The sequence below is a fragment of the Wasmannia auropunctata genome, unplaced genomic scaffold, assembly GCF_000956235.1.
Source record: "Wasmannia auropunctata unplaced genomic scaffold, wasmannia.A_1.0 LD335987.1, whole genome shotgun sequence".
Lineage (NCBI taxonomy): Eukaryota > Metazoa > Arthropoda > Insecta > Hymenoptera > Formicidae > Wasmannia > Wasmannia auropunctata.
The window spans coordinates 393,833-405,662 of record NW_012026903.1 but is presented as its reverse complement, the minus strand read 5'-3'; the positions used below and the strand labels follow the sequence as shown (position 1 = coordinate 405,662).

At 38.3% G+C, this 11,830-nt stretch overlaps 1 protein-coding gene and 1 long non-coding RNA gene across 2 annotated transcripts in view; one reads left to right on the top strand and one right to left on the bottom strand.

Annotated features, from left to right (window-relative positions):
• Positions 1-8,360, top strand: part of LOC105454199 — a 43,185-nt gene extending 34,825 nt beyond the window's left edge. The window contains exon 3 of the long non-coding RNA XR_974962.1: positions 8,281-8,360. This is a non-coding gene — a long non-coding RNA (uncharacterized LOC105454199). The remainder of the gene's footprint in view (positions 1-8,280) is intronic.
• LOC105454200 (ATP-dependent zinc metalloprotease YME1 homolog) lies at positions 4,861-10,958 on the bottom strand. The gene is made up of 14 exons (XM_011696668.1): positions 10,572-10,958; positions 9,926-10,057; positions 9,170-9,580; positions 8,852-9,065; positions 8,673-8,770; positions 8,317-8,560; positions 8,071-8,203; positions 7,752-7,989; positions 7,294-7,536; positions 6,887-7,033; positions 6,450-6,611; positions 6,158-6,278; positions 5,818-5,914; positions 4,861-5,137 (listed from the first exon to the last, which is right to left on the bottom strand). The coding sequence occupies exons 1-13, from the start codon at positions 10,596-10,598 to the stop codon at positions 5,859-5,861; spliced, it is 2,226 nt and encodes a 741-aa protein (XP_011694970.1). The 5' UTR covers positions 10,599-10,958; the 3' UTR covers positions 4,861-5,137; positions 5,818-5,858.
• Positions 10,959-11,830: the final 872 nt, after the last annotated feature.

Sequence of the window (11,830 nt, the reverse complement as noted above, 5' to 3'; positions counted from 1 at the left end):
CTCTCTCTCTCTCTCTCTCTCTCTTTTGCACTTCCTCCCCCCGCGAAGTCCTTCGTGACGGAAGGGCGGCGCGCACCACCAACCGCCGCTTCTTTTGCTTGAATTTCCCGAGAAAAAAGTGCGTAACTTCATGCAGCCTGCAAAAAGGGGATGTAATATTAGTGTGCAACGGGCCAAGGATGTCTATACGCGAGATGCTGGGGGATAAAATTATCAGAGTTTATTCCGGCATATTTATACTCTCCCTCTAAATCGGGAAGCACGGTGAATTATAAAGCACATCCGATTCCGCAGCTTCAAAATACGGTCACATACCGCATGGATCTCGTAAAGATTATAATAATAGACTCGTATCCTCATTTATATGCAGATCTTCTGAAAATGTCATTCACGATTGCCATTCCTTTTAATAGGAATGATCATCTATAAAGTTCAGCGTTAAATAACTGTTACTTTTGTCCCGACCTGGCCTGTCCTTTCAGCCTGACATTTCGTGGGAAAATGTTACTTGCGATCAGTGATCGTCCCTTAAATATACAGTGCCATTCTTAATACGCGATAATGAACAATAATTAGCACTGTTATTAGTAAGTATTTTTTAAAAATCTTAAGAAACGGATGTTTAAATTTAATAACAAAAAGCATTATAATTACAATCGGCTCGATAACTTTTTCAAAAGTATCTAAAATATCAAGTTATTTATGTATATTATTAATCGACGAGCAATCGGAGCAATCGACTCGAGGAAGAAGGTGAGGGCGCGTTTTGATGTAGGTTGAATCGGATGCGGCGGATGCTGCATAATAAAATGCGGCCACGTATACTGATGGATCGCGATACCCGCGCATCAGTAGCTAGCAGTAAAGCTTAATGTTGATTGCGTCGAGTTTCGGGCAAGCCCGTAAAAATTCTGATTAACCCGCCGGACGTGACGGCATGTACCATTCTAAGTATACTCCGTGCAAAATAAAAATAGACGAAAAAAAAGATAAATAAAAAAAAGAGAGAGAGGGAGTACAGAAAAATAGTACAGGGAGAGGAGGTATGAAGGCTCGGGACTGTATTCGTGCGATCGCAAAGAGGGACATTGAGTTACTTTATATGCGCAGGTTGCGGCATTGCGTGCAACAAAACGATTTGCGGGTGAGGATCTCGCGACGATGTTGGATTCAATAAAGGAGCGTATTCGAAAATGCAGTTGCGTGCGCTTAAAGAATTTCTCTTTTCAATCCCTAAGGAAGACCGTTCTTGATTCTTAAACGCGTTACATTGCGAGCGCGTTCGGATGGCCGATCGATGAATAAAGTCTAACAATAAGACTAATCTATATAGTACGCAAAGCATCCCTAAAAATTTAAGCCTAAAAACAACGCTACGATAGAAAAAGTTCGTAGAAAACTACGTATGTATATTTTTTTAGACGCATATACATCGTTTTAAATTAGCATTTAGGATATATACATATATCCTAAAATTCTAAAAAACGCAAAAGATAAATAAGACAGGATATATTTATGATTCATTAAAATATATCAAGAATTATGCTGAATAGCGGTCCATAAATCGGCGACCGTCGACACAGAAATCACCGCCGGAACGATAGTGTCGCTGTGACGGTGCAGTGTTGTCCGGGTGTAGGTACGTAAAATTCGAGGGGGAAAAAACCAGGCCGACTCCGTCCTGCCGGACCGGAGCAGCCAGCATCTCGACATCTCGTGAGATCAGAACTTAAGGCAATTGCGCCTCGGCGCACTGATACAACAAAGGGCACCGTCTAACGCGGTTATACCTCGTAAGCGAAACTCTATTGCTATATCCCATCCTATATTGGCCGTCTCAGAGAGCCCACCTTCATCCATCCTCCGTCTTCCCTTCCTCGCCTCCCGCGCCGTCCAACCTCCTTCAACCCTTATCGGTCTATTACTTCCTCTCTCTTTCCGCCGCTCCGTCTCTATCAATACCGACCTAATCTACTTTGCCGGCAAATAGTGTTCGCCTTCCCCAGACAATGTAACCCCCCTAGAAACCACCCTCGTCCTCCCCGTCCCCGCACTTGTATCTGCTCGCTACAAGTCCGTGCGCTTCCAGCTCGCCCACCCTCCCCCCCTCTTTCCTCCCCTCACCACTCGATTTATCCACGAGCAGAAAACGCGATCATCGCGCGCGTCCGCTCGAATTAATTTGGATTGTTTAGAGATTGTTTTGGAGGCGCGAGTAATTTTCCACGACGAGGGGAAACGAAGGGGAGGTAATCCCAAGTGCGATAAGCAGGAACGGAGTTAAGTAATGAATTGATCGTTCGCTTGCTCACCGTAATTCCTATAGGCGAGTCGATTATTGTTTACCGAATATAAAATTGAGGAAATTATCATAATATGACGGAGATTTAAATCTAGGGGAAAATATATTAAAAATCTAATTTGCGCCGAAAGTCTGATTAATGATATATCTCGGAAGGTGTGGTGGCAAAATCAACGACGAGATTCATCCCCCGATACAATGTTCTGCGAGCCACGCCTCATGTATTATAACGATTAAAAATTTTATAAAATATCGTAGATAATTGGAAAGATACGCGTTGCGAATTGGCTCATGCAATTGCAGTCTCTACATTAATTCAGATATCAAATCTTTGTCATCAATCTTGAAAAGTAACGATATGCGTTTAAATAGAATAAGTATAGATAATTTTTTTGATCAGCTTTTCATCAGTCAGCTTAATGCGTTAATTTGCAATTCTAAATATCATCTCCATGCATCATCGGATCATATCGATTATTACTCGGTTTTGCAACGTGCTCTCTATTAAAGATGGAATATCATTTTACCTATCAAAATTGATATCAACTTAAAAAAGTACGTTTCATAATCTTCATCGCTTCCTTTTCATTCATCAACAAGAAAGTATTATAAATAATGTCGTCTCCAGACTAAAATGATCTCGTGGATCATTTTAATTACACGGAACTGTTAATAAGTCATTCGAGAACACGTGGTCGTGCGTGCGCTCGGTTCAATTTGACGCTCACTCATTATTCCGTTAATTTATTTAATGAAAGCGTTAAAAGCAGGAAAGCGGTCTTACATAATACAGAGAGAGAGAGAGAGAGAGAGAGAGAGAGAGAGAGAGAGAGAGAGAGAGAGAGAGAGAGAGAGAGAGAGAGAGAGAGAGAGCACGACGGTTGTAATGCCGTGGGTTTCCGTCACAGGCGAACAAACAGAGCCCGTCGACTCAGCCCGCCGCGCCGTTGTTTTACGTGCCATCGGCGATTCGCGGTTTGAAACGCAACCGGTCCCTCTGCTCCGCACAGGCCGCGTCGCGTCGTGGCGAACGAGCTCGCTCGCTCGCTCGCTCGCTCGCCCGTTCGCCCGCCCCGTCCGCTCGCTCGCTCGCTCGCATTGCTTGTAATTTAGTAATGAATACGTACGTACCGCGCACACGTGAAGTGTGCGGGCCCGCTGATATGTAGACGCGTAACATCTGGCGGCCTATGAAATGCAGGCACGGCCGAACGAACGGCCTGCAGCTGAACGTTACGACCGACGAGAGTTATGAGCCCCGACTCAATCTCCGGTCCACGTCCGATATAATTGCGATACTAAAGCTCCGGCACCAAGCTCCGGTAAAGCGCGTAAATCGCGCGCTTTTCCTCCCCCCCTTCCCCCCCACACACGATGTTCGGTCACATCATCGAGACGTGTCGCCGATGATGATGACGGCCAGGGAGAGATGACTTTGCCGATCGAATTTTTCGTCGAGAAATAAAAAAAAAAAGCACAGGGAACCGCCTCTTCGCTGATAAGAAAAGTCTCGCGACGCTGTAGAGGGTGGAAAATTGTAGATGCGCTTTCTCACAAAACTGAAGGATAATAAGCTTTCGTTATCTATGTTTATAATATAAATAATTATAAATTTTCGTTATATATGTTTAAAAATAACTTGGAACGAAGGCTTTATAAAAGATATTAAATAGCTTACAATTATTAAATCGATTATTACCAACGTAAAGCTGTTTTTTTTTTCAAGAAAAAATTACATTAACTCTTTTATTCGAAAAATGACGATTCTTCTCAAAACTACCCCGTTTAAAGCTAATCTCCTCCTCTCCGCTCATGTTTAGCATCTATTAATTAATCGAATTCAGTGTGCGCAATTTTGATGCTCACGTGATTATTTTTGTAGCATATTGATCGAATTCAAATTATTCTCTCCTTGATCGCGTCACTCCCATTTGTATGAATACGATCGAAAAAAACTCGATTAAATGCAATTATTTGTCGCACTAATTCGTGACCGCTCGCAGAACATACGTTATCGACATGCGTTAGGATGCATAGAAAAACGCAACGAGTCGTGGCATGGCGCAAATGTAGCAACATATGCGTTACCGTGCTGTGAGTAAATCCAAACATCGTGAGCAAACACACAAACATATCGCAACCATTACGTTACCTTAATTGAGGTATTGCAACGGTCGTTTGACACTCCATGTTGCACTCCCCCGATGCATGATTACCCCGCGTTGCATCGCGTTTGTAAAATAAACAACATGTGATATATACGTATTACGGAAATCATCATTAAAAATCATCAGACTGCTGTAGAATATTTGCACGAAAATAGCGCTATCTCAAGTACGTATTTGTCGATATAATGTCGAAGCTAGCAAAAAAGAATTTCGAAATATATTTCCGGATTTAATTGTTTGTGTTAAAAAAATAGTTGATAAATCCTGTGGAGCTCTTTTTCTCTTGCGTTGCACATTTTGTAACAGAATAGCAAAAAAAAAAGATAATTATAGATATTAAAGAGTGATAAGGGATAAAATAACACGCACGAAAGTCTTGAGATATATGTATATAAATATGTGTATATATATACATAATTCAATACAATTTATATCTATGTCCACTTAATGGCATAAATAAAAGTTTCGATTATAATTCCGATACTTACATACATTTTCATACTCCCGCCGAGCACTTTGCGATTCATCGATTGTAGATCCCAAGCGTAAAAGGAAGACAAAATTGTTGACTAATTGATTTCTTGTCGACAATCTCGACAATTTTCATTTTTGAAGAAAAATGTGGATTGTTTAAATTTTGTTTAAACGAACGCAGACCAGGAAGAAACTGTAAGAGAAAAAAAAATGAAAAAATCTCCGGGAAAACGTGATTTGTTTGGATTAAATTTTTTTAATGGCCGCTCCTGTTATTCGTTTTAAAATCGCAATGAATGCAAAATCTATTTAAATTTTCAAGCAAATCATTAGCCTTTATTCATGGCATCTACACCAAAGTTTGCATTTAATCAAAAATAACAAAAATAGATGTTGAAAAATAAATGCTATTATAAAATGAATATTGATTTAAAACAAAAATACGTAACTATTAGTATACAATGATAATATATTTTTACATCTTATTTGTTAAATGTACAAGGAATCGTTAAATATTTTATTTTTTGTATAATTTGCTAAAAATTGTAAACAACGAAGAAGACAAATGAAAGAGAGGATATATTTATAATCTGCATTTAATAATACTCGTATGTAGCAATTAAGTTTCAACAAATGTTTCAAAAATATTTACTTCTAAGCGAGATATTGTACGGTAGCAACAGCATCTATTTTTTTTAGATTATTTAAATAATTGAATAACAATTTGTATCTCTATTAAATATTTCAAAAAACACGATTCACATTTGGAATATATTTTAAATCTTTTGAAAATTTGGCTTTGTACAAGTCTGAATAAAGGACCATTATTCGTCAAGTATTCACGGAAATTTTATATAATTATAACATTCTTACCTTTTCGATAAATGATTTTAAATAATTACAATTAAATTAAATCATTTTGTCGATCTTTTTGGCTTTGCAGATGATTCCCGTTTTCTGAATCCCGTTTCTAAAACAATATCAAATACAACATTATATGACTTTTTGACATAAATGATTAATGTTTTAGTACTCCAAAATTTGTTTAAAATTTTCTCGAAAATTTATCACTTTATATAGCTGTGATAAAATTGTATAATTTATATAATATTCTATAGATATATTCATACTTATATTGTCAATATATTTTTATATATGAGAAATTACTATATTTTAGATATAATAACAAATTTTCTATATACAATCTATTTACCATTTGCTATGGCAGCCACGTCATCAGCATCTAATGTCTCATACTGTAATAAGGCTTCTGCTAGTTGTTTGTGTTCTTTCATGTGCGTTTTCAAAATTGTTTTCGCACGTTCATATGATTCCTGTAAAAATATAAATATAAAGACACTTTAGTTAGAAAAAGAAGAAAAGTTATAATTAATAATTTCTTTATAATAAAAAATTCTATTTTAATAAAATGATTGATAAAATTGTATTGAAAAAAAAAATCTGTTTCTCATCGGCTCATATTTTTAAGAGAACGTTAAATTTACCTGTAAAAGCCGCTTTACTTCATTGTCGATGAGCTCGTTCGTGCTTGGCGCGTACGTGATGCCGTTACTGAAAAGCTCCTTATTTTCCACTATTGACCTGAATCCCACCTTCTCCGACATTCCGTAAATCTTCACCATCCCCTCCGCTATTTTCGTCGCTTGCTGCAAGGAGAAAAGAAAATATCTCTATACATTTATCTTAATTTTTATCCCTAAAATTTTCTTGGCTAAATAAATAAAATGATTCTTATCAAATTGTATAATACAATAGCATGAAAAAATTAATAAATCAAATCTTTTAAATATAAAATGTACAATTTTTTTCTTTAATATGATACATTTTGAAAACCCAAGACTTAACAAATCATAAGTGATAACATTCAAACTAAGATTGCGTTATGAAGTAAAATTAGTGCGTTATTAATTAATAATCATACTTCTAAGTCGGCAGAAGCTCCTGTCGTCACTTTTTCCGGGCCAAATATTAATTCTTCTGCAGCTCTGCCACCCATCATGGAATCCATATTAGCTAACAGTTGTGACTTCGTGATATGATAGACATCTTTTTCTTGCATAAAGGAAGTCTAAGAAAAAAATATATATATAATCTGTAGATTGAAAAAAATACAAAATCGAGCAAACAACTTAAAAAGATCTAAACGTCATTACGACTATTACAATTAGAAATAATTTTAATAGTCATAAATTATTGCACATAAATATAAATTACATTTTTGAAAAGATTTCTAAGAGACAAAATAATTACAAAAAATGATTAATTCATTGGGATCTTTTATAGCAATTATCAAAACGAAATTAACTAAACGATAAGTTAGCTACATACATGTCCGTTTGTCGGTCCTCGTGGCACAATAGTGACCTTATGAATCGGCGTAGCATCTTTCGTGTAAAATGCTACTAGAGCATGCCCTGCTTCGTGGAACGCTGTAATACGAGTGTCTTCTTGATCGCGTAACTTTAGCTTGCCCTCTGGACCCATTAATATTTTATCTCTAGCATACTCCAAATGCTTCATAGTGACGCAGTCAGCTTCATCAATCGCTGCGCGCAACGCGGCTTGGTTTACCTGCGACATTATAATAGGAAACTCAATTTATTACATACATTTGTCTTTCAAAATTAAATAAATAAAGAAAATTAAGTTTTAGAAATCTACTTTGAAAATCTTTAAACTTTCTATGTTACGTTAAGAAAATAAATTCACCGCAAAATAATGAAAGAAATTTCTAAATAATAGGTAAAACGATATAACTGAAGCTATATAATAAAACTTTTTTTCACCATGTTTTCGAGATCAGCTCCAGTGAATCCCGTAGTACAGCGTGCGAAGTAAACCGTATCGACTTCATGTGTCAATATTCTGGACAAGTAGAGGTCTAGTATTTCCTTACGGCCGATATAATCAGGCTTGTCAACGTAGACCTCAACATCGAAACGGCCAGGTCGCATTAGCGCTTTGTCGAGATCCTTGCGTCTGTTCGTGGCACCAAGAACTATGACACCTTCATTCTGACGGAAGCTTAAAAAATAATAATAACAAACTCGAAATATTATATTGCACACACAACGACGTTTAATCTCAATCAATTCGTAAACTCACCCGTCCATTTCAGAAAGCAATTGATTAATTGTCTGATTTGCGTACGGATGAAGAACCGAGTTCGTCCTCTTCGCACCCACGGAATCGATCTCGTCGATGAACACTACGCACGGTGCCTTTTCCTTCGCCGCTCCTGCAAAAAAAGTCATCACATTGACGTACTTTTCACAATTTTGGCAATTTACTTTATTGCTACTTTTTTTTTTGTAGAATCCGTCCTATTGCCCGTTGTTGGATTTTACTCACGGAACAAATCTCTGACACGTCGAGCACCCTGGCCAACGAGGATCTCATCGAATTCCGGGCCTGCCACGTGGAAGAACGGTACGCCGGCCTCTCCAGCGACTGCACGCGCTAACAATGTCTTTCCCGTTCCCGGTGGGCCGACTAGCAACACTCCCTTCGGCAGCTTTCCTCCGAGGGCGGAAAATTTATCAGGATTTTTTAAGAATTCCACTACATTCAGAAGCTCCTGTTTCGCTTCATCCACCTGTAAATTTACAAACGTTTAGAATAAATAGATCAGTGTAAATTGTCAGTTCATACGTAAAATTAATTCATTACAGTAATTAGATATTTTATAAAAAGTATTCATTGCTTACCCCTTTAACATCGTTAAAAGTGACATGAATGTCCTCAGGATCAATTTCAATTCTATGGCTCATGGGAAGTTTGAATATTCCTCCTCCTGGATAGCTGACTGCACAATATAAATAATTTAGTGAAAAGGCAGTAGAAACTTTCCATGCAATAAAAATAGCGTTGATTTTTATACACGTACAGTAAAACCAAATGAAAAAAATAATAGCGGAGACGGTTATCATATTCTGTATGATTTTCGGCCACATTGTTCGGCCACGAGTCTGACGTTGCAATCCCGACTCGTATCCCTCTACGAAAGCAATTTTTATTCTCTTCTGCTCGTCCGCTGTTGCCTCAGTATTGTTGAAGATATGTTTCAGTTTCTCATAGTCCGGACTCTTTAGCTCGGACACCTGCAATAATAAAATAAAAAAATGTTTTATTTGTCGCACAAACAATGTGCCATTATTAGGCATTATTAGATCATTGAATAGATTTGAATAAAATATGGTGGTACCACTTGTATATTAGAAGACAGGCCGAGCCACTTCTTTAGCCTGCTCATGAACGGTGGACTGTCCAGTTCCATTTTCATGTTACGCTGCGACTTGAATGTACGAATCGACATGTGATTCTGCAGCTTTTTGCCGTACCACGTGTGCAACAGTCTGTGCTGTTGTTTCGACGCTAGATGGATGACGGGTAGAATAACGGGCTCCGTGAACGAGGAACACGGGAAGTCCCGTTTGTTCTCGGCGAAACTTAGGCCGGATAAGTAAGACACTCGCCACTTGTTCTCCGCCAAGGGTCTTTTAAATACCCTGACAGCTACGTTATCCAGCATTAAGCATACCTTATTGTCCTTCATTCGCAACACATTCAATGTGTTCAAATTTATCTCCGGTAACTCGGTGCAATTTCTCGCTGCCTGAAACGAATTGAAACCTTACGCTTGGACAAACAAAACTTTCGTTGTATATAGATAAGGCAAGTGCGCATACAAAATTGTAAAACTTTTAACTAATCTTTACATATTTCTTATATATCTTTGTAATCACATCTCATTAATTATTTAATATACAATTTGGCTATATTAAAAAAAAAAGATGTAGAAGTAGCTGTAGAAATATCTGGGAGTATCCGATCGACCACATTACAATGGGACACAGCCACTCGCAGCGACCAGTGCCTAAAGGCTTTCCAGTTTCAAGCGCTGTGTTTGCGCTGTGTCCAATTGTAACATGGTCAATTATCGAGTACCACCACGAAATACCTCTTCAAGGCTATCAGGACAAATTGTTGCCTCCTCCGCGTTCTTTTGTAAGGACTCATTCTGCTTCTTAGCCGAATACGAAGTCGTCCTAGGAGTCGCGGTCAACGCCAGCTGCGTCAGATGATACAAGACCTAAAATTCGGAGAGTTTTAATTCAGTCGTTATCCGGACATTTACACGATTCATCTTAAAATCAGTAAGAGAAAGAAATTAAAAGAAATGTGATTCATTCTATTACGATCGCCGATACGTACACAATCGGCTGGAATCGAAAGGCTTGTAAACAAGCGAAATTTTTAAATAAATCATCGATCTTAAGAGTTTTTATTGCGTCGATTGCATGTTGTTTTGTAACGATTAGACATGTCAAATGTAATAAATGTAGAAATAACAAATCTGACAGTGTGTCGCAATTCGCAGCGCATATCTGTCTCGTATACATGTGTAATTTCGGAGCAATTTCGTATTGCGCGGACAAAAATAGATCGAGCACATAAATATGCACGTTTATATACATATTTCTAACAAAAGCTACAATGCACTTGCACTTGTGCAAGGACGGCAAATCATATATATATGCGCGAGAGATATGCGAAACATGCTGTCAGAAGGCATGATGAAATTGCGGCACGTCACGAGGGCAAACCTGATTGTGTGACTGGAGGGATATCATAATCAGCGTGTCTCGGCACGGGAGAGTCGTGCGAGTTTGCGTGGCACTACGAACAAGACGATCCGGGATCAGAGGAACGAAATTGCGCGAAACCGACGGAAATCGCGGCCGTGGAAGCGAGATCGAGCGCGATGCCGATCGTCCGGGTCAATCCACCCGATCCACCCGCGAGTCTGTCTGAACGGCCGCGGTGCTCCTCGCAGACGTGATCACGTGACCGATCACTTGGCAATTTAATGGAACATCGAACGCGATTTTTTTTTAATGCGCGAGGACCGCGACCGTGTTTTGAACACGGAGCCAATTGATGGTTAGCTGTCAAAGGCATGAACTAGGAATTTGCTAGGCTCGCCAAATATCGATGACTCATGGCTCGCTCGCCAGCGACGCGATGAAAACGCCATCTCTTTGGACACTGTCGAAGATCTACGCGACTGAATTTGGCACTCTTGGAAATCGGATAAACATAATCCGTTGTAAAGCCCGTATCAAACTAAAAATTGAGATTGAGATTGTAATGGAATTTGACCAATTAAAACAAAGTTCACTAAATTTGAGATTGGTTTTCTTTCTTCTAATTGGTTAAATCCCAATTCAATCTCAATCTCAATCTTTAGTCTGATACGGGCTTAATAAGGGGCTTTCTACAATAAGCCGTTAGTCACTACTCATATCATACTAACTAAGAATTGACCAATCGTAATCGATTATTTTTGTTAGACTCAACTGTGATTGGTCAATTCTTACGATTTACGGCTTACGATCTGACATACGACGTATTGTAGACAGCCCTTAAGCCTTAAAGTCGTAAGAAATTGACCATTCGTAGTTGAATCTGAAGAGAATAATGGATTATGATTGGTCAATTTCTTACAGCTTAAAGCCGGTTCTACATTAGTTGCAAGCCGATCGCAAGCTTGTTGCGACAGCCAATCCGAAGCATTGCATTCAAAATGCAAGCTTCAGATTGGTTGTCGCAACAAGCTTGCGATCGGCTTGCAACTAATGTAGAACCGGCTTAAGGCTTCCTACATCTATTGTGTTTCGGGACTTAAGTATGAACTTCAAAAAAGCCAGATTGTTTATCAATTTATTTTATTTTATTTACAGTTAAATTCTTATTACAAAAAGATGCTAAAAGATTTCGAACAACGTAATCAATGATAATCTTATCAAGTACATTCTGTATATTTAATTAATGTAATTAGGAAACAAAATTAGAGATGACGAAC